At 39.6% G+C, this 23,679-nt stretch overlaps 1 protein-coding gene across 7 annotated transcripts; it reads left to right on the top strand.

The window, feature by feature from the left end:
* The first annotated feature begins 938 nt into the window (after window positions 1–938).
* Window positions 939–21,939, top strand: LOC110490077 (fasciculation and elongation protein zeta-2). Of its 7 annotated transcripts, none has more exons than XR_005036807.1 (10): window positions 939–2,436; window positions 3,426–3,537; window positions 3,742–3,858; window positions 4,212–4,347; window positions 4,513–4,784; window positions 5,137–5,217; window positions 19,549–19,624; window positions 19,819–19,884; window positions 20,118–20,253; window positions 20,862–20,996. XR_005036807.1 is itself a non-coding variant. In XM_036948948.1 (10 exons), exons 1-10 carry the CDS (start codon window positions 2,129–2,131, stop codon window positions 20,892–20,894), a joined length of 1,212 nt encoding a protein of 403 aa, XP_036804843.1. In that variant the 5' UTR covers window positions 939–2,128; the 3' UTR covers window positions 20,895–21,939. The 7 variants fall into 7 exon arrangements, 6 of the variants coding, with proteins under 6 accessions (XP_036804843.1, XP_036804865.1, XP_036804858.1 ...); XM_036948948.1 differs by having other exon boundaries at window positions 20,118–20,128; window positions 20,862–21,939; XM_036948970.1 differs by having other exon boundaries at window positions 20,226–20,253.
* Window positions 21,940–23,679: the final 1,740 nt, after the last annotated feature.

The raw sequence follows: 23,679 nt of genomic DNA, 5'->3' as shown, positions 1-23,679 counted from the left end.
AACTCACATTTTTGTTTTTTTGTTCAAGGGGGTGAAGACTTTCTATAAGCACTGTATGTACACTGAGGGAGAAAAATATTTGATCCCCTGCTGATTTTGTATGTTTGCCCCCTGACAAAGAAATGATCAGTCTATAATTTGAATGGTAGGTTTATTTGAACAGTGAGAGAAAGAATAACAACAAAAAAGTCCAGAAAAACGCATGTTAAAAATGTTATAAATTGATTTGCATTTTAATGAGGGAAATAGCATTGTACGATATCTTCAGTTTCTTGGCAATTTCTCGCATGGAATATTCTTCATTTCGCAGAACAAGACTAAACTGACAAGTTTAAGAAGGAAGTTATTTGTTTCTGGCCATTTTGAGACTGTTATCGAACCCACAAATGCTGATGCTCTAGATACTCAACTAATCTAAAGAAGGCCAGTTTTATTGCTTCTTTAATCAGGACCACAGTTTTCAGCTGTGCTAACATAATTGCAAAAGGGTTTTCTAATGATCAATTAGCCTTTTAAAATTATAAACTTGGATTAGCTAACACAACGTGCCATTGGAACACAGGAGTGATGGTTGCTGATAATGGGCCTCTGTACACCTATGTAGATATTGTAACGTTCTTCATCGGGCGAAAGAGAGGAGGACCAAAATGCAGCGTGATGATTATCCATTTTAATAGAATACTTGATCAACAAAAAAAAAAACTATAAACAGACAAAATGAACGAAGACGAAACAGTCCCGTAACGTGAACACTGGAAACAGGAACAATCACCCACAACCCACAATACAAAACAGGCTACCTAAATATGGTTCCCAATCAGAGACAACGACTAACACCTGCCTCTGATTGAGAACCATATCAGGCCAAACACAGAAACAGACAAACTAGACATCCAACATAGCATGCCCACTCAGATCACACCCTGACCAAACAAAACATAGAAACATACAAAGCAAACTATGGTCAGGGCGTGACCAACGCTCTTTTGCTGGGATGAATGCAGGAGCAGATTTCAGAAGCAGGACAAGACACCCTTTTTTTGACTGATGACTGACATAAGGGCATGTATGTGATAGGCCTATATGATTATGATGGTCATAATGCCTCTTGACAGTGTCATAAAGTGTATTTTCTTAGTCCAACTAAAGTGACATAGGATGGTCATAAAGCTTCTTGACAGTATCATAAAGTGCATTTTCTTAGTCCAAGTGAAGTGGCACAGGATGGTCATAATGCAGGTGTAAACATATGGGTCATGACAGTGTTATGACCATAATATGACAGGTTATGACAAGTTATGTTAGCTGTTATGACATATTATGACAGGGTTATGACTGTCATAACATGACATGAAGCTGGGTGTCAAGGAAAGTGTTACTTTACAATAGGCTAATTAGTATGAAAGAATTATGTTGTCATGCATGTGTTGTGCAGTTGAACATTCTGTCATTCTTTCCAAAGGAAAACCTATTTGTTATTTTTCAGATGTTGGGGTGCTGCTTTGTAGTGTTGCTATACAAGAGCAAAAAAGGTGTTGGCTCAGAATGTTTGCAAACCAATGTCAAATTAGTCCCTGAAACATCAAAATGTCTAGTCATTCTCTGGTGACTGGTCTGAATTTGACTGGAGCCTATCTGATCTACTATTATTGTGTAAATGTCATTACATGCCATAGTTTGGGTCTTGGGACCACAAATTATTTAACGTTCTAGATTATTGAAAATAATCTGCCAGATCATTTGTTTGGCCTCTATCTATGTCAGTACATTTGGTTACGTTTTTGTGTCAAAGGGTCATTTTGTGAGAGGGAAGCCCGAACTGAAAGGAACCCCAGGCTCCATTTTCCTTTGACCTTAGTGTTCAGTGATTGCAGATCTGTAAAACCCAGAAGGGTGTAAGCAATAATGCGTATGCTCCCCGAATGTTGTTATATTACCATATTGCTTGCACCTATCCTGTTTGTATAGATCTGCAAACCCCAAGAGGTTAGGACCTTGGAGGTGGCGAAAAATAGTTTTCGGACGGGTCCACAGAGACACAGCTCGCACTGGAGTATGCAGTGTCCTGGCATTACATCGCCGCATACATCATTCATCAGAGGCACATAGGGTGTTTCGCGCGGCAGGCATGGCGGCGCCCTTTGCGCATTTCGGTGATGAGTGGCACGATTTTAAGGAATTTGAGCCGGTTTCAGAGCAGGGGATTCGGATGGACCGAGTAAACTTGGTTGTCGAGCAGGTGACAGACGTTCTGAAGGTCCTTCCCGAGCTCAACAACAGCTTTTCGGACGAAATGGGCAGCTTAAAGTCCATGGAAGATCTGGTGAACAATTTAGACGAGAAATTGACAATGTGTTTCCGAAATTTCAACACCAAAGCTGAGAACATTGCCCCTGTAAACATTATCGCCGAGGACACAACACTGAGGAACGACGAGTGAGTAAGCTAAGTGACTCGTGGCCAAAGTTAGTTCGTCCCTTGCAACATACTATCACATTTCAATGTCTCGCTCTGCATAATTGCGTTCCACTCATACATGCTGTCACGCGTATTGATAGTTGATGCAAGCTGCCAACATTCAACATTGTATTAGATAGGCGTATATCATATTTACACCTATTCGAGAATATTGCTATAGGCTTACAGTAAGGCTACATAAATTTCACTAGAAGTTTACGTTTATAAGTATGTTTTTCATGCATTATTGTTGCTATGCTCACTGCCAGTTATGCTGATGACTTGTCAATAAGCAACGTTATCAGTGGTCATGTGACTTCTCCGTCAAACTAGATTTTAGAACTCACATAATCTCTGTTGAAAACATGTCCGTGCATGGTGTCCCAAATATGCCTAACAAAGACATCCCACTAAACTCTAGATTAGAATGTTGACCTAAATACCCTTCCCTGGAGTTCAGAATAGGACAATTCACATTTATCCCCTCCTAAAAGATGAAAGATTTGGATAATGCCTTGGGTAGAGATAGTTGATCCCACTGATCTGTCTGTGGTTAATAAATAGTTAGCCTAATACCATGCTGTTTATAAATGATATATTAGTTATTAATGTCTCACCTTTTCACTATTCATAATACTGTCTTAAAGCAGTGCGGCTGTAGCATTATCAACAGCCCAACCATATCGCACAGCTGCAGGATTAGTCCTCATTTTACTGCTTTCAATGTATGTTTTTGATCGAAAATGTACAGTATCATCTGGGTAAATCTTTTGTAAGATGTTTGTGACCTTGTGGCATCTGTCACTTGGTAACCAATATTTGGCTACATGCACAGTGCAGTGTCATTATCCCAAATATAACCACTGTTGACCATTATTAGAAGTTAGCTATCACTTCTTTACATGGGCTTTGGACCTAGAGACGGTGGTGTTCACTTTTATGTGTCTCTCATCTCATTTCCCACACAGGATCTGGAATGCTCTTGCAGATAATTATGGTAATGTCATGGCAGTAGACTGGAAACAGTCTAGAACCCGCACCCTCCAGCTCCCCAGTCTAAACCTCGAAAACAAACCAGTGGTGAGTCAAGTTCTTGCTTCATAGAGGGCTCTCTCTTTGCCCCTTTCCTTCCATCCCCACTCTCTCTTTCTCCCTATATCTCTACCACTCTCCCTCTCCCTGCCCCTACCTTCCTGTCCAATCTGTTTATAGCTCCAATCTAAAATTCAGATTTCATTGTGCCAGGATTTAGTTTTGATTAAATCCCCTCCCCTGAACTGTCAGAGGGTGGATGATGCAACACTGGAGCTGTCCGACGATGAGGAGCTGAGGGAACAGATGGACATGCACACCATCATCGTCTCCTGCCTCAATGACGAACCCCTCTTCACCGCAGAACAGGTAAGGCTACCCACCAATTTACCAACCTACCAACCCACAGCTCTGCCTGGAATAGACCAAGATTGACCTGCACTTTATCAAAGATAGAATACAGTGGAGCAGAGCTGGGTATGGGGCTTGTACCTGTTGCTTGAATGTGCTTCACATAGACAGATGACAGGTGGACTGAGCCGGTGTTTGTGTGTTAACCAGAGTTGGAGTCTATTCTATTGACATTTCCAGTCAATTCAGGAATAAAATGTCATTCCAAGAAATGGAATAGCACTACATAGAGAAATTATATGTCCAATGCAACAGACAGGAATATAAATGGAATTGATCCCAAATTTGTGGTGTTACCGTGTGTATTTTAGGTTATTGAGGAGATAGAGGAGATGATGCAGGACTCTCCTGACCTGGAGGCAGAGCAGAACCACCCCTCTCAGTCAGACCTCTCCATGCTCTCTTTAGACATCCAGCGTTCCAGAACATACCACAGCTATGAAGAGCGTGAGTATATCTCTGTCAGTTAGGTGTGTGTGTGCATGTGTGTGTGTGTGTGCAAATGGTGTGAGGGAGGGTTAGAGGGAGGTTGAAAGTGTGTTTGCATTCTTATGCTACATTTCTGTCTGTGTGTGGTTGTGTGTGTGTGTGTGTGTGTGTGTGTGTGTGCAGGCGAGAGGACCCTGTGTTTATCAGAGCTGAATGAACGGCTAGAGGAGGTGGAGACGGCCATCAGACGTTACAGTGAGGAGCTGATTCAACACCTGGCCCTCAGGGACGAACTGGACTTTGAAAAAGAGGTGAAGAACAGCTTCATCTCTATCCTGATAGATGTGCAGAACAGACAAAAGGAACACAAGGAACTACTGAAGAAAAAGAAAAAACTTAAGAGTGGTGCCGGGGCCCCGCAGGGCCGACCAGAGAGAACACAAGCACTAGGATCAGTGAGTGACACCATCCATGCTGTGCGTGCACACACACACACAAACACACACACAATGCCTGCTGATCCACTGTTTCATGGCATTGCTTACATTCAGAGTGGACAGTTTTAGTAACCTTTTAAAATGTATTCAAACCTTATACAACTTATTTATTGCTTGTGCAGATGTCCCCCTTATTACTATCTTGATACCTTATTACTTTGCTCTTTTTACAAACTAATTTACTGGTTTATTGTTTTGGCATTTTTGACCTTTTAAACCTTGCGTATGGTTCCTTCTCTCTTCACCTGCTTGTTTCCTGTTTGTGTGCCTCTTACTTCCCATTTCTCTGCATCACTTCCTTCCTCTCCAGCGCTTCAGCATGGAGGGCCTCTCCTCTGCCATTCAAAATGGCTTCTGGCAAACTTTTGGGAGTGGTGGCATTGAAAGACAGGTGCCTATATTTCTCTCTTTCTCTCTGTCTGTTGCCCTCTTCATTGGTGCTGTGTGTGTTTTTGTTGGTCAACTAGATGGTAATTGTACATGAAGTACAATTGATGGGACTTGCTTTAACTATTTAAAAGTATTTTTGTGTTAGTGGTAGAAGTTTAACACGTTTTACTTTACTATTTAAAGCAAAGCAGTTGCATATAGTCAAATTTTATTGTAGTAAAATAATTACTTTGATAAACTACTATATCAACTGTATTAATTTGGATTGTAGGGAAGTTAGATCACAAAAATGTCTCAGCTACAGTTGTTGCTTTGAAAACTTAACCTGTTGAGTGTAGGGGGCAGTATTTGGATGTTTGGATGAAAAGCATACCCAAATGAAACAGAATCTTGAATATGCATATAATTATCAGATTAGGATAGAAAACACTCTAAAGTTTCCAAAACTGTCAAAATATTGTCTGTGAGTATAACAGAACTGATATTGCAGGCGAAAACCTGAGGAAAATCCAACAAGGAAGTGCTGTTTTTCCTGAAAGCTCTCTGTTCCATTGCCTGCCTTCATTCCATTTAAAGGGATATCAACCAGATTCATTTTCCTATTGCTTCCCCATGGTGTGAACAGTCTTTAGACATAGTTTCAGGCTTTTATTTTGAAGAATTAGCAAGAAAGATCACATCGCGTCATTGTATTGCTGGGTGCCAGCAGCGTTTTGCATGCCCAACAGCTTGGAGCAGACATTTTCTCTCTTTCTCCTATTGAAGAAGCTACAGTCCCGGTTGAAATATTATCGATTGTAAAAACAACCTGAGGATTGATTATAAAAAACGTTTGACATGTTTCTACGAACTTTATGGATACTATTTGTGTAAGGATTGTTGTCGGGAGAAGGAGAAGAGGACCAAAGTGCAGCGTGGTACGTATTCATAATACTTTTAATGAAGATGAATACCAGAACAAAAACAACAAACCGACAAACGAACAGTTCTGTAAGGTGCAACAAAAACACTAAACAGAAAATAACTACCCACAAACACAGGTGGGAACAGGCTACCTAAGTATGGTTCTCAATCCGAGACAACGATTGACAGCTGCCTCTTATTGGGAACCATACCAGGCCAAACACATAGAAATACAACACACAGAACAAAACAAAGACTGAAAAACATTGAATGCCCACCCCAACTCACACCCTGACCAAACCAAAATAGAGGCCTAAAAAAGGAACTAAGGTCAGGACGTGACAATTTGGAAGTGACCACTCGAGCCTGGTAGTGACTGCTCAAGCTTGTGGATTTCTGAACATAACGCGCCAACCAAATGGAGGTATTTTGGATATAAAAATTATCTTTATGGAACAAAAGGAACATTTATTGTGTAACTGGGAGTCTCGTGAGTGCAAACATCCAAAGATCATCAAAGGTAAGCGATTCATTTTATTGCTTTTCTGACTTTTGTGACCAATCTACTTGGCGGCTAGCTGTTTGTAATGTTTTGTCTACCGAGAGAGATGTCCTTATATAAACGCTTGGTATGCTTTCACCGAAAAGCTTTTTTGAAATCAGACAACAAGCTAAGCTGTGTTTTGCTATATTGCACTTGTGATTTCATGAAAATTGAAAAAAAAATAGTCATTTAATTTGAATTTGGCGCTCTGCAATTCAGCGGATATTGACAAATGATCCCGGTAACGGGATGCGTGCATCAGGAAGTTAAAGAAGAAACACATAGAACAAAGCATTATTTTGTTAGAAGATGGGAATAAAAAGCCGGATCATGTGGGCAACACTCTTAGGAAAGCAAAGAAACTCTGAATCAATCATGCTGTGGGTTTCAGATAAATAGATGCACAATTTACATTCGAAGTTTGATTTTAGGTGAATGATGATGTAATGATTAGAAAGTTGTACGCTATTATTTTGGGAGAGAAATATCTAGTGGTGACAACTCTTTAAAAGTATTTGTGGCGCAGTGGTTAAGGGCAACGCACAATTGGCCTAGCGTCTTCCGGTAGGAAAATATCCTTGTCTCATTGGGCACCAGCGACTCCTGTGGCGGGCCGGGCGCAGTGCGCGCTAACCAAGGTTGCCTGGTGCACTGTGATTCCTCCGACACATTGGTGCGGCTGGCTTCCGGGTTGGATGCGCACTGTGTTAAGAAGCAGTGCGGCTTGGTCGGGTTGTGTATCGGAGGACGCATGACTTTCAACCTTCATCTCTCCCGAGCCCGTACGGGGGTTGTAGCGATGAGACAAGATAGTAGCTACTAAAAAAACAATTGGATACCACGAAATTGGGGAGAAAATGGGGTAAAATCCACACACACACAAAAAATAAAAAAGGTTTTGTGTGGTAGTTGAAGAACTACAGTGCCTTCAGAACGTATTCACACCCCTTGACTTTTTCCATATTTTGTTGTGTTACAGCCTGAATTTTAAATGGATTAAATTGAGATTTCGTGTCACTGGCCCACAATACTAGTTACTCCACAATACTAACCTAAATGACAGAGATTAAATATTCCAAAACATGCATCCTGTTTGCAATAAGGCACTAAATTATGTGCAAAAAATGTGGCAAAGAAATGAACTTCATGTCTTCAATACACAGTGTTGTGGGGCAAATCCAACACAACTGCATCATGTTATGGGTATGCTTGTCATCAGCAAGGACTAGGGAGTGTTTTAGAATAAAAAATAAATGTAACAGAGCTAAGCACAGGCAAAATCCTACAGGAAAACGTGGTTCAGTCTGCTTTCCTACAGACACTGGGAGACAAATTCACCTTTCAGCAGGACAATAACCTAAAACACAAGGCCAAGTCTACACTGGAGATGCTTACCATGATGACATTGAATGTTACAGTTTTGACTTAAATCGTCTTGAAAACCTATGGCAAGACTTAAAAATGGCTGTCTAGTAATGTTCAACAACCAACTTGAGAGAGCTTGAAGAATTTTTAAATAATAATGTGCAAATATTGTACAATCCAGGTGTGCAAAGCTCTTAGAGACTTACCCAGATAGACTCACAGCTGTAATTGTTGCCAGAGGGGATTCTAACATGTATTGACACAGGGGTGTTATTACTTATTTATGTAAATTAGATATTTCTGTATTTATTTTATTTTTTTAATTTACTAACATTTTCAAAAACATGTTTTCACTTTGTTGTTATGGGTTATTGTGTGTAGATGGGTGAGAAAAATAAATATTTAATCCATTTTGAATTCAGGCTGTGACACAACATAATGTGGAATAAGTCAAGGGGTATGAATACTTTCTGAAAGCAGTGTATTAAGGCTGACCCCAGTTAGTCGATTGTTTGGTCGATAGGCTGTTGGTCGACCGAGATTTATTTAGTCGAGCAGTGGAAAATATACACTACATGACCAAAAGTATGTGGATACCTGCTCGTCGAACATCTCAATTCAAAAATCATGGGCATTAATATGGAGTTGGTCCCCACCTTTGCTGCTATAATAGCCTCCACACTTCTGGGAAGGCGTTCCACTAGGGCTGGGCGATATGGCCTAAAACTCATATCTCGATTTTCTCAAACTTATGGGAGATTCGCAATATATATCTCAATTTAAAAAAAAATGTTTTCTCTAAATAAGCTTTGTTGTACAATTTAAAGGTAAAATACACCGTATTGTAATCAGTCAGCAATAATCTAATGAATTCAGAGCTTGTGAAATTATATCTAGGCATATATGCCTTCAACAACCATAAGACCCACTAATAATTTAATTATTTTATCACAATAGTTGTACCTTCTTTTTTTGTAATAATCACTGATATGGCTTTCCGGTCTGTCTATAAAAATGCTATTTTTGTTTAAACCAGAACTATGGATAATGCACATCAACTAGTAGTGTATCAGGCATTATAGAAAATGAACACCGGTCTCATAAACAATCTCTCAAGCACAAGCCCACGTGCTAGTAAGTAGCCAGCTAATATTTATATTTCAAGTTTAGCCAAATTGGATCTAGGTATAATTTCACAAGCTCTGAATTCAGCTGACAAGGCAAAACAGTTGAATTGTTACGAACACAACCTTCTGTTCGTCTCCAACTATTTCAACAAAGTAGCCTTCCTTCTCAGAATGAGAACGAGTTGTCAATTCCTTATGTAATTGTTTTATTCTTATTGCACATTTATAAAACAGACTAAACAGCTAGTATATCTATCTTTATTTGACAAAAATGCTGCTAGCGATACGTAGTAACGTAATGTGCGTGCTACAAACTGAGCATTCATTTTCCAGAATGAATGTTCATTGGTACATCCGTTTTAGTAGTGTCTGCTCTGCTTGAAATTTGAGGAGTTAAAACATAAACAGGGTATGGTTCGAAAGGTTACCTTCTCCTCTATTACAGTGAAATAATGTCTCCATGTGTTTCAATGTCCATGTGACCGATTCTGTTGGACCTAACCTCAAATGCAAATAGCAAGTTGAAACCGTTTGTCAGAGAGGAAGAGGTGATCGCTCATGTTTTTTTTTGTGAGTTGTAGGGGGGGGGGGGGGGGGGGGGGTTCTTGGGAGAAAGAGGCGAAATGAGAGGTTTCACTCTCGCTAAAATCTGTCCAAAATAAGGCCAATGCGTTTCTATGCGCTTATTTTGAACCTAAGCTTGTTGCCTGCCTTCCCTCCTTTCGAACAACTATACCTGTTGTTAGGGCGGAGACATGAGCATCTTGTCATTATATACAGATCTCTGGTGTAATGGGAAGGTGCACAGCACAGAAGGAGCGAACGAGACGAGACCAAAAAGACAACATGAGAACAAGCCGACATAAGTGCTCATGAAAACGAAAAATACAAAAACCTTGATTCTGCGATACAGGCATTTGGAATATCGCGCAAAAACATTAATTCGATATATAGCCTAGCCCCTATTTTCCACTAGATGTTGGACCATTGCTGCAGGGACTTGCTTCCATTCAGCCACAAGAGCATTAGTGAGGTCGGGCACAGATGTTGGGGGATTAGGCCAGGCTCGCAGTCTGCATTCCAATTCATCCCAAAGGTGTTCGATGGGGTTGAGGTCAGGGCTCTGTGCAGGCCAGTCAAGTTATTCCAAACCAATTTCGACCGACCATTTCTGTATGGACCTCGGTTTGTGCTTGGCATTGTCATGCGGAAACAGGAAAGGGCAATGCCCAAACTGTTGCCACAAAGTTGGAAGCAAAGAATCATCTTAAATATGCTGTAGCGTTAAGATTTCCCTTCACTGGAACTAAGGGGCCATGAAAAACAGCCCCAGACCATTATTCCTCCTCCACTGAACTTTACAGTTGGCACTATGCATTCAGGCAGGTAGCGTTCTCCTGGCATCAGTCAAACCCAGATTCGTCTGTCGAACTGCCAGATGGTGAAGCATGATTCATCACTCCAGAGAACGCAATTCCACTGACAGCGAACTTTACACCATTCCAGCCGACGCTTGGCATTGCGCATGGGGATCTTAAGCTTGTGTGTGGCTGCTCGGCCATGGAAACCCATTCATGAAGCTCCCAACGAACAGTTCTGGTGCTGACGTTGCTACCAGAGGCAGTTTGGAACTCGGCAGTGAGTTTTGCAACCAAAGACAGAGGATTTTTTATGCGCTACACACTTCAGCACTTGGTTGAGTCGTTGTTTGCGACTGAGCCGTTGTTGCTCCAGACGATTTTTACGCGCTATGTGCTTGAGCACTTGTGTGGCCTACCACTTCGCGGCTGAGCCATTGTTGCTCCTAGATGTTTCCACTTCACAATAAAAGCACTTACAGTTGACCGGGGCACCTCTAGCAGGGCAGAAATTTGACGAACTTACTTGTTGGAAAGGTGGCATCCTATAACGGTGCCACGTTGAAAGTCACTGAGCTCTTCATTCTACTGCCAATGTTTGTCTATGGAGATTGAATGGTGGTGTGCTTGATTTTTTACACCTGTCAGCAACGGGTGTGGCTGAAATAGCTAAATCCACTAATTTTAAGTGGTGTCCGCATACTTTTGGCCATGTAGAGTATATAAACAAATTATGGCACACAAGAAACCTGTCTGTCTAATCTATTGCGGAGACCGCGGGGATGGCACACCAGTATCACCGGAGGTACATTTACTCTTAACTCCCAGAATTTCTAATCTACAATGTTTGTTTGGCCTTGGTAATTTCTGTTAATGCACTCAATATATTATTATTTTTATTACAGTTTTACCGTTGTCATTGTAGGAGTGGACACGTTGTTTGCAGAGCGCACAACTTAGGCTGTGAGAAAAAAGTTATGGTTTATTTCATTCCATTTGAGTTCCATCTTTTGTTTTGAGCACTCCTGTCAATCTTGAGTAAGGGACACACAACTGATTACGCATATAGAAGTAGGACTAGTCTACTTGGTCTGCGAGCAAATGTAGGTCTATAATTGTGCCCATTTGAGGATCTAATACTATTTATGATTGTCTTAACTCACCATCACTGTGGAATTTCTGAAAGTAATTTTTTCTTCACATCAAGCAGCGAGTAGACAACGTCTGTTTTTACATCCATTGAAAATTACAGTTGTTCCTCAACACAGCCTATTTGAAACATCTTTCCAGCTCGCTCCCTTTCGATTACCGCTCAGCATGAAAGGGGAAGAAATGTCATGCTCTGATCCGGTGGAAGCGTCATAAAATAGATCTACCTGATTACTTCTTATCCCTTGTGCAAAATAGCCTGCAGCTGTGTCGGTCTGTCTAGAGTTCACTGTAGCTGGAAACTCTGAGGACCCAGAATATTTTATACAATGTTGCAAGTTTGCTAGCAGGAGCTTCAGGCCAGACCAAGTTAATATAATAGCTGACACAATGCAAGTTCCTTGCAGACAGGTCATGCATAGCCAATGTGATTTAGATTATATTTATTTTGATCATTTTCTACCTGCAGGTTGCAGTGTTTTTATTTGTTGTCTTTATGTAGGCTATTTTTACATATTGGCAATGAAAATAAAAGTTACTTTTAGATTTGTATCATTTTCATTTAGATCTAATTTAGATTTACCACATAACATTAATTTTGAGATATGATGACTTTATAAATTACATTAAATTAAAGTTCCATGTAAATGTGCATATAAAAATCATAACTGGCATGTAAGATCAGTAGAAATGGTACGATAACTTGGCACTCCAAATGGAAAAGGTTGCCGACCACTGGTGTAGCCCATTACCGGCAAAGTCAGGAGCTTAACAGCAGAGACAGAATCTGAGAAAGCCAGCAACAACGGGAGGAGGAAGGTCAGGAACAGGTGTTTTTCTTCTGGGTAGGCTACATTGATCTCTGGCTCTCTCTTTAGTAATTAAAAATAAATACATTTTATTTCATCTTTATTTAACCAGGTAGGCAAATTGAGAACAGGTTCTCATTTACAATTGCGACCTGGCCAAGATAAAGCAAAGCAGTTTGACACATACAACGACACAGAGTTACACATGGAGTAAAACAAACATACAGTCAGTAATACAGTAGAAACAAGTCTATATACGATGTGAGCAAATGAAGTGAGCTAAGGGAGGTAAAGGCAAAAAAAAGGCCGTGGTGGCAAAGTAAATACAATATAGCAAGTAAAACACTGGAATGGTAGATTTGCAGTGGAAGAATGTGCAAAGTAGAAATAAAAATAATGGGGTGCAAAGGAGCAAAATAAATACAGTAGGGAAAGAGGTAGTTGTTTGGGCTAAATTATAGGTGGGCTATGTACAGGTGCAGTAATCTGTGAGCTGCTCTGACAGTTGGTGCTTAAAGCTAGTGAGGGAGATAAGTGTTTCCAGTTTCAGAGATTTTTGTAGCTCGTTCCAGTCATTGGCAGCAGAGAACTGGAAAGAGAGGCGGCCAAAGAAAGAATTGGTTTTGGGGGTGACTAGAGAGATATACCTGCTGGAGCGCGTGCTACGGGTGGGTGATGCTATGGTGACCAGCGAGCTGCGATAAGGGGGGACTTTACCTAGCAGGGTCTTGTAGATGACATGGAGCCAGTGGGTTTGGCGATGAGTATGAAGCGAGGGCCAGCCAACGAGAGCGTACAGGTCGCAATGGTGGGTAGTATATGGGGCTTTGGTGACAAAACGGATGGCACTGTGATAGACTGCATCCAATTTGTTGAGTAGGGTATTGGAGGTTATTTTGTAAATGACATCGCCGAAGTCGAGGATTGGTAGGATGGTCAGTTTTACAAGGGTATGTTTGGCAGCATGATTGAAGGATGCTTTGTTGCGAAATAGGAGGCCAATTCTAGAGATAACTTTGGATTGGAGATGTTTGATGTGGGTCTGGAAGGAGAGTTTACAGTCTAACCAGACACCTACAGTGGGCAAAAAAGTATTTAGTCAGCCACCAATTGTGCAAGTTCATTGTAGGTACACTTCAACTATGACAGACAAAATGAGAAAAAAATCCAGAAAATCACATTGTAGGAGTTTTTATGAATTTATTTGCAAATTATGGTGAAGTAGATTGCAACACCATTTGGCAGTTCTATCTTGTCTGAAAATGTTGTAGTTTGGGATGAACATTTCTGAATTTTTGGTAGTCTTCCTAAGCCAGGATTCAGACACAGCTAGAACATCCGGGTTGACAGAGTGCGCCAAATCAGTGAATATAACAAACTTAGGGAGGAGGCTTCTAATATTAACATGCATGAAACCAAGGCTATTCTGGTTACAGGGTAATCGCCTTGTGCCCTTATCCCCTTTGTGCATGTGCATAACTATAGATAAATCCCACAGGAGAGTTTGAGTGATGAAAGTTGAATAGAGGGTCTCAAAATCTCTGAGCAAGAAACACTTGGATGAACATAAAGAAATTAATGTTAGGCTCTTTTCTGGTAATTGTGCTGTTATTATATGCCAGATGTTAAGACTACGAACCGCCATTGACTTGTCATTTCAATAGGCATAGGCTTCAAACTAAATTCAGGGTTTTTGATTCTAATTCAATTTTACCACAGTTTGCTCAGATAAAGGCAGGTAGCCTATAGCCCCGTATAGGCCTTACATCTAATTTCAGATAGTCTACAGTATTCTAGACAAGATGTAGGCAAGATGTAAACTTGCTTCATTCAAATGAAGACTAATTTATTCAACATGAATAGCAAGGCAATTTTGCTAATATAAGTTCTTCTTTCCCCAATAGTCTGCTGGAATAGGCTACAGAGAATGGAGTCATAATTTCAATCACTAAATTAAATATGAATTATATATATATACAGTGCCTTGCGAAAGTATTCGGCCCCCTTGAACTTTGCGACCTTTTGCCACATTTCAGGCTTCAAACATAAAGATATAAAACTGTATTTATTTGTGAAGAATCAACAACAAGTGGGACACAATCATGAAGTGGAACGACATTTATTGGATATTTTAAACTTTTTTAACAAATCAAAAACTGAAAAATTGGGCGTGCAAAATTATTCAGCCCCTTTACTTTCAGTGCAGCAAACTCTCTCCAGAAGTTCAGTGAGGATCTCTGAATGATCCAATGTTGACCTAAATGACTAATGATGATAAATACAATCCACCTATGTGTAATCAAGTGTCCGTATAAATGCACCTGCACTGTGATTGTCTCAGAAGTCCGTTAAAAGCGCAGAGAGCATCATGAAGAACAAGGAACACACCAGGCAGGTCCAATATACTGTTGTGAAGAAGTTTAAAGCCGGATTTGGATACAAAAAGATTTCCCAAGCTTTAAACATCCCAAGAAGCACTGTGCAAGCGATAATATTGAAATGGAAGGAGTATCAGACCACTGCAAATCTACCAAGACCTGGCCGTCCCTCTAAACTTTCTGCTCATACAAGGAGAAGACTGATCAGAGATGCAGCCAAGAGGCCCATGATCACTCTGGATGAACTGCAGAGATCTACAGCTGAGGTGGGAGACTCTGTCCATAGGACAACAATCAGTCGTATATTGCACAAATCTGGCCTTTATGGAAGAGTGGCAAGAAGAAAGCCATTTCTTAAAGATATCCATAAAAAGTGTTGTTTAAAGTTTGCCACAAGCCACCTGGGAGACACACCAAACATGTGGCAGAAGGTGCTCTGGTCAGATGAAACCAAAATTGAACTTTTTGGCAACAATGCAAAACGTTATGTTTGGCGTAAAAGCAACACAGCTCATCACCCTGAACACACCATCCCCACTGTCAAACATGGTGGAGGCAGCATCATGGTTTGGGCCTGCTTTTCTTCAGCAGGGACAGGGAAGATGGTTAAAATTGATGGGAAGATGGATGGAGCCAAATACAGGACCATTCTGGAAGAAAACCTGATGGAGTCTGCAAAAGACCTGAGACTGGGACGGAGATTTGTCTTCCAACAAGACAATGATCCAAAACATAAAGCAAAATCTACAATGGAATGGTTCAAAAATAAACATATCCAGGTGTTAGAATGGCCAAGTCAAAGTCCAGACCTGAATCCAATCGAGAATCTGTGGAAAGAACTGAAAACTGCTGTTCACAAATGCTCTCCATCCAACCTCACTGAGCTCGAGCTGTTTTGCAAGGAGCAATGGGAAAAAATGTCAGTCTCTCGATGTGCAAAACTGATAGAGACATACCCCAAGCGACTTACAGCTGTAATCGCAGCAAAAGGTGGCGCTACAAAGTATTAACTTAAGGGGGCTGAATAATTTTGCACGCCCAATTTTTCAGTTTTTGATTTGTTAAAAAAGTTTGAAATATCCAATAAATGTCGTTCCACTTCATGATTGTGTCCCACTTGTTGTTGATTCTTCACAAAAAAATACAGTTTTCTATCTTTATGTTTGAAGCCTGAAATGTGGCAAAAGGTCGCAAAGTTCAAGGGGGCCGAATACTTTCGCAAGGCACTGTATATATATATATATATATATATATATATATATATATATATATATATATATATATATATATATATATATATATGAACTTAATATGCTTGTCAACAACAGCCAGTTTATTTTTCTGAATGTGTGTCACCTGTAGCCTAATATGACTACTGTTCATAATAACACAAGGCTACAACAACAAAGTTATAAACTATTTATTAAATTGGTTCGCCAGCCCCAGATAGGCTACACAGGTTGCACAAATTGATTTGCAAGGAGTCCAGTGATATCGTCATTTCAACATATCTATTGTATAAAATGGTAGCCTGCAATGGCATATATATTACTAGCTTTACTTGATGGCCAAAAGATGCAAATGTATAATTCTCCACATTTAGCCTAAAGTCAGTTTCATTGAGGACTTTTCCCCATAAAAATAACCAGATGAGGAAGTTCCATAGCTTCCATTTAAAATGTCCACTCGGGCGGCCCCCCGATACCCAGAAACTGAGCATGCATAAAGCACTTAAGCAGTCAACTTTAGAATGCCGTTTAAACCAAGCGGATTTATGTAATGCGTTCTAGTGCGCCCCAAAAGTCATTTTCCAGTGCCTGGTCTCCATTATTTTTTGATGTGCATCAGTTCTAGAGTATGAACATATTTTATGGAAAAAGGTGGCTCCACAATGACAATCTAAATAGCCTACCAACAACTGGTAAAAAGTTGTCACAACGTACACGCGTGCTGCTCTTGTTCCTCTCGCTCACCTGACTCAGCCAATAACTAGTGCTCTCTCAACACACACACCACTCCTGATCTTTCAATCACTCAGCAACAGCATGACTCACTGCCTACAGTCAGGAGCAGGTCACAGTGAAATATATATGTTTTAAATTGCTGCGGTGCAATTTAGAAATAGCCCAAAAAACAAAAACCCGCAACGAGTACATTTTCACCCGTGACATCGTTTTCCAAGTAGCCCAATTTTGGCCAGGAAACCACGAACATGGCAACACTGAGGAGAACTGTTTGAATGATGTCTTTGAGTATAACAGAACTTATTTGGCAGGCGAAACTCCGAGGACAAACCATCCAGGATTTGTTTTTAGGTCACTCTCTTTTCAATGGGGTTTCATTGGGAATCTAGAATTCTAAGGCAGTTGCTTGCAGTTCCTATTGCTTCCACTGGATGTCAACAGTCTTTAGAAATTGGTAGATGTTTTTCCTTTGTGTAATGATGAAATAGGGCTGTCCAGAACAAGGGTCGAGTGAAGTGTACAGTTTGATAGACCTGAAAAGCACGCTCCACTTTGTTTTCCTCCGGTATTGAACGCAGTTTATCCCGTCTTAAATTTTATTGATTATTTACGTTAAAAAATACCTAAAGTTGTGTTAGGAAAGTTGTTTGAAATGTTTGGACAAAGATTACAGGTAATTTATGAGATATTTTGTAGTGATGTTGGAACCAGTGTTTTTCTGGATCAAATGCGCCAAATAAATTGACATTTTGGATATATATCGATGGAATTAATCAAACAAAATGACCATTTGTGATGTTTATGGAACATATTGGAGTGCCAACAGAAGAAGCTCGTCAAAGGTAAGGCATGAGTTATATCTTTATTTCTAAGTTCCGTGTCGTGCCTGGCGGGTTGAATTATGATTGACTTTGTTTGATGGGGTGCTGTCCTCAGATAATAGCATGGTTTGCTTTCGCCATAAAGGCTTTTTGAAATCTGACACGTTGGCTGGATTAACAACAAGTGTAGCTTTAATTTGGTGCATTGCATGTGTGATTTCATGAAAGTTTCATATTTCTATATATTTAATTTGAATTTGGTGCTCTGCCATTTCATCGGATGTTGTCAAATCGATCCCACTAAAGGGATTTCATCCATAAGAAGTTCATGCTAACAAACATTTATGCTTTGAAACTAATAAATAAATACCGCACTCTGACCCAGAAAAGTTATTTGCTAGATTCATGATAGTGTTTTTAGACAAAGCAAGGAAAGTGAACTTCCAAACGTGTTTCAGTTTTAATGGAATATGCAGCTGTTGTTGGTAAGTAATGAACCTGCTAGCTTCTGACATGACTAACAGCATCTATAAAGAGAGCAGTTGATTGGTTACTAAAACAGCTCTATCGATTGATTGGTAGAAGCTATTCTTAATCCGTTACCAGATTTGAATAGCAGAGAAGTAGACGAAGATGTCATACCCATAACTTTTTGCCTAAATTTCAGTTGTGTATAAAAAGTTTCAGAAAATGTTGTTGATGCTGTTACTAAAATAGCTATTACTTTGTATCAGAATAAAATATTTTTGTTTTGCATTCAGATTTGAAAAGCAGAGAAGTAGATGAAGATTTCATATGCTCTAACATTTTGTAATAGTTGTTGACTAACTGCTTAAATTAGATGATTTGTGTAAAAAGTTGCATTGTTTCATTGACAGTGAATGGAATGTTGGAATTGATGATGTCACAAGGGGGCCTTTAGAATATTGAGGAAATTGCCATGAAAGTGGATGGAGGACAAAAAGGTCAAAAAAAATGTACAACTTAAAAAGTATAAAATGTAATTTTAAAAAAGTATTAAATATATATATATTTTTTAAAGTTGTATGTAAGCACACTGGTTCTGACCAGTATGTGCTAAATAATAATAATCAAATGTCAGAAGTATGACGAATATTTAAAGTCTGGACTTTTGCTTCGCAAGTCCCACCTAAAAATGCTGATTCATCCAGCGTCACATTTCCATAAACTGAACATGAATTACTCGCTGTCTCACCTCTCTGCTGTATTTAAGGAGTCTTAACAAACATCACCAATTGCCTTTCTACATGGGAGCAGCAATTGAACAATTGTTTTTAGCATGTACAGTGCCGAGTGAAAGTCTTCACACCCCTTGCACAGTTTTCATATTTTTCTGCCTTAAAATTACATGTAAAAAGGGATTAAATTAGATTTTTTCCCCCCTGACCAATCTACACAACCTACTACACAATTTCATTGTAAAGGAAAATTATAGAAAATGATCTTAATTAAATAGAACAAAAAACAAAGATGCCTTGATTGCATATGTCTTCACACACCATAGTTAATACTTGGTGGGAGAACTTTAGGCAGCCATTACAGCTGTGAGAAGAACATTTGTGTAAAGTTGGTAGGATCTCATTCAAAATGATTCACATCTGTAATGCCTGCCGATGGTGGTTCCACCAAGTATTAACTCTGGGGTGTGAAGACATGTGCAATCAAGACTTGTTTTTTTAATTTGTATTCATTTGGAAAATGTTCTATAATTCTTCTTTCACTTTGAAAATGTGGGATAGGTTGTGTAGATCAGTAGGAAAACAATATAATGTGTAATTGAATTTTAAGGCAGAAAAATGTGAAAAGTGTACAAGGGGTGTTTACACTTTCACTAGGCACTGTACTTATTCTCTCTCTTTTTCTCTATTGTTTCTACCCCATGGTCTCTCTTAGTATCTGACCACAGTCATCCCATATGAGAAGAAAGGAGGCCCTCCATCGGTGGAAGATCTTCAGATCCTTACCCAAAGTAAGTGGCACCTGTAAGGTGCAGAGCATTTATCCCCCACCCATCACACGACTCTTAAATAAATAAAAACATTTGTGCTACTTGAAGTACAGGGTACAGTTGTTTATCTAGTGTTATAGATGGTTGACATACCCTGGTCAAATACATTCCTGGAATAAATACATTTTTCTGATTGGTTTGTGTTTCTGTTGCAGTCCTGCAAGCTATGAGAGACGACAGTGACAAGGTGCCCAGCCTTCTGACAGACTACATTCTCAAAGGTGAATACACTCAGCCTCTCTCTATGTACATTTTAATATTAGTAGGCTATATTACATGTGTTGTTGGCATACTGTTGTCTCTGCATTTTTGTATAGTTGTTGTCTCTCAATTTTTGTAGAATTCAAGAACATAACGTTTATTGATAACTCATGATTTTCACATTAGGCTATTTTAAACTAGGCTGTTCTACTATTTAAGTTGTTGTGCCTTTTATTTTGTGTGTGTGGTACAGGGCAATTTACAGTTGAGTGATCTCCTTTTTCCTTCATTCATTTCTTTAAAAAAAAATCTCTCCATTCTCAATTTTCTGTTCAATGTCTCGCTGCATTGTACTTGCTAGCTCTGGTGTGAGAGCCATGGACAGAGAGGTTTGTGGCACACATTCAGACACTGTACTGTGTGGTGTAGTTCACTCATTGCGTGAGAGCACCCCTAGTGGCCACTGAGCTTTAGTGTAATGTATCCGTACCCTGCCGTTGTGTCCTGTCACTGCCCTGCCCCACCCCTCACTGTCACACTGCTGCTGTTTAGGGTATGGTAGACCCCATTGCTGCTCCTGTTGGTGTCACAAAGTTATCCCTGACCCACGACCTTGCTTTGCCTAACCCTTCACATCTTCAAGTCATCCTAAATGGACCTTACGGGTTCTACTAAAACGCTCCCTGGGAATCACTACTTTTACAACCATCGGAACCGGTTTCTCCCTCTGGGCTCACTGAATACTAAATGGCTGTATTGGCATATTGTGTATTGTTGTCGTATCTGTTTCAAGTGTGTTTGGATTCCTTGAGACTGTTTTCCTGATCAAACCTAGATACAGGTACTTGGTTATTTTATTTCTCCTGTTTTACTATTTTATTCCTTTTTCTCCACCCAAGCCTGTTCTATTTCTTACTTTATATTTTCCCGTAGTAGCCTAACTGGCATTCACACCTAGTCTCAGCCATACTCATTAATATGTGTTTTTTTCCCACAGTGCTTTGCCCAAAATAGACTGGAAGGACAATAACTGACATTTTGGAAACGAGGTGAGGGATCTGGTTTCAATGTCAACAAGCAAAATGAAGAGGACTTGCTCAGTGTATAAAAAAATAAAAACATAAGAACACTTAATTTATTCTTAATGATGCAATGGTATTTTACCAGTTGCTCCTTTTTGTGTAATACCCATATATGTTTTATAGCTCATTCAGTTTTATTTCCTCCGTGTTGAGCATGGTGATTTCACAAACCTTGTGTATTTGACTACTTCAAGTATTTAAAAAAAAATAGTTTTTACTTTATGTACAGTGTAAAATTCAGTTCTCAAAGTCATAAGAAAGATACTCATACATTCTAGTGTAGCGTCTACTGTATGTGGCTGATTTCAAACAGCCTTTTTGGACGAAAGGGAGCCTTACATTTTTGGCCCTGAAGTATGATCGAAGCTGCTCATATCCAAAGGTTTGTGTCTTAATTGGATTAACCTAATCTGAAGGTCTCAGAAACGACTGAGCTGCACTCCACAGCACTTGTAATATCAGGGATATGAAACATTTTAGATTAGTTTTTAAAGTGCTTAAATACATTTCAGTAATAAAACAAACCTTGAACTAAATACTAACATTTTTCTACACAACTCAGTCCACCATTTGGCCTCCCTAAAAGCACTGCACATGTATTTTGTAGTCATAGCTAAATACTGTAGTAGTACCATTGTTGTCATACTTAGAAGGAATTGCAAAGGTAATGTGAACGGAACTGTAATTAATTACAGAGCACTGATGTGACTACTAGCTATGCATTTGAGTAAATAATGGCTCACTGAAGCCCTGAATCAGAGGCACCATGCAGCCCAGACCTGGCCAGCCTGTGAAGGCTGTGCACACAAGCTGGGCATTATTATATTTCTATACACAATAAATTAAGATGCCTTTGCCTTTGCCAGAATTTTTTGTACATTGACTTATTTTTAACAAAATGTTATTATACTAAGCTACTTATCTGCTAAACTATTAATTTACTTTGTAAATATTTTATTTCAAATAAATGTATAAAGTCAATGAAAAACCCAATTTAATCTGGTTTTGTTTCATTACTGAGTCAACTCCCTTTTTTTTAATCCTTGCTCATACAGCATACTCCAGCTACTCGTCAATGACAATGATATGGACCAACATAGAAAACTTATTTTAGTTATGCAAACTCAACCTTGCTTTTAGCCAATACCCCCGGCCAGTACTTTTAATATTGTAACAGGGATCCATGCTCTTTCAATGCCACTGTAGTCTAATCCTCATTGGAACATGGGAAATCATAAAGCTAGTGTTATATTGAACACGAAACATTGACAGTTAACACATTTTTCAAACTCCAACTAGGAGAAAAACATTGGAAAGAGGAACAACAAATGGTTTGTGCAAATGTGAGAGATATGGCTCCTTTGGTAACAGTGTCTTTCACCTCAGCAGTAGGCGTCTTGATACTTGAGGATAAGAGTAACTCACACGTGCATATAATACACGTGAAATACAAAAACACACTCCAAAACACACTGTTGTTTCATTATCAGCTGGCCATGTGTCAGCCATGTCCAGCTAGCTGAGAGGAACCAGATGAAATAAATAAATGTAAGGGTATTTTGGCAGCTAGGCCAAGCTTGTAGGTACCTACTGGTGGGAACATGATTGCAGGATGAGTGGGATGATATATGCCAAATTAGGCCACGTGACAACCAAACCAACACATGGCACCCCATGAAGAACTTAATGATACCACAAGAATATCACTATTGTTTGGAATGAGAATGAAACACAAAGATCTAGAGATAGAGATGTCTAGAGATAATATCATATTATTCATATTTCACATTCATATTATATCGAAATGGAGTTACATTTCAAGATAGGAAACTGATATTGATATCTAAGATGATAAAATTTTCATCATGGTAAACTGAGATAAACTCATTCACTATTGCTAAATGGAGCATATGAATGGAGACATGTCATGACAGAATATCTCATGTTTAATAGAGGCCTCATCTGCAAAAAACATGAAGAGTTTCATACCAAAATTATATATGATTTGCCATATATATGTCGGTAAATTAACTTTTATTGTTTAATGAAATTAAAAGAGGTGTGTTTTTCACTATCTAATCATGGCATGGTGTGGTTCAATGACAGAATGACAGTTTAAAATCTATCACTTGAGGATTTCATTTCAGAGAGACAAATACTCATGAGAAATAACTCAACTCAGAGAAATAAGTAGTACTGCTCATTTTTACATAGTCAAATGTAATAAATAACTATGTTTTTTATACCCCCTTTTTTCTCCCCAATTGGTAGTAGTTACAGTCTTGTACAGTCTCGGACTCGGGAGAGGCGAAGGTCGAGAGCCATGCATCCTCCGAAATACAACCCAACCAAGCCATACTGCACATCCAACCCAGAAGCCAGCTGCACCAATGTGTCAGAGGAAACACCTGGCGACCTGGTCAGCATGCACCACAGGAGTCGCTAGTGAGACAAGGATATCCCTGCCGGCCAAACCCGGATGACGCTGGGCAGCCGGTTACGGCCGGCTGCGACAGAGCCTGGGCTCGAACCCAGAATCTCTGGTGGCACAGCTAGCACTGCGATGCAGTGCCTTAGACCACTCTGCCACCCGGGGGGCCATAACTACATTTTTAATAAAGAAATGTACAAATGGTACATTTGGTACAAAAGTATGTGGCCATCCCTTCAAGTTAATGGATTTGGCTACTTCAGCCAGACACGTTGCTGACAGGTGTATAAAATCGAGCACAC

The sequence above is a fragment of the Oncorhynchus mykiss genome, chromosome 2, assembly GCF_013265735.2.
Source record: "Oncorhynchus mykiss isolate Arlee chromosome 2, USDA_OmykA_1.1, whole genome shotgun sequence".
NCBI classification, from domain to species: Eukaryota; Metazoa; Chordata; class Actinopteri; order Salmoniformes; family Salmonidae; genus Oncorhynchus; species Oncorhynchus mykiss.
Note: the sequence above shows the minus strand (reverse complement) of the source record. Positions and strands in the feature narration are given on the sequence as shown.

Bases quoted from the DNA above. Each gene is read 5' to 3' on its own strand.
- LOC110490077 (XM_036948948.1), top strand. From the start codon at position 2,129: ATGGCGGCGCCCTTTGCGCATTTCGGTGATGAGTGGCACGATTTTAAG. The intron at 2,437-3,425 runs GTGAGTAAGCTA...TTTCCCACACAG, and splicing joins ACAACACTGAGGAACGACGA to GATCTGGAATGCTCTTGCAG. The intron at 5,218-19,548 runs GTGCCTATATTT...GGTCTCTCTTAG, and splicing joins GTGGTGGCATTGAAAGACAG to TATCTGACCACAGTCATCCC.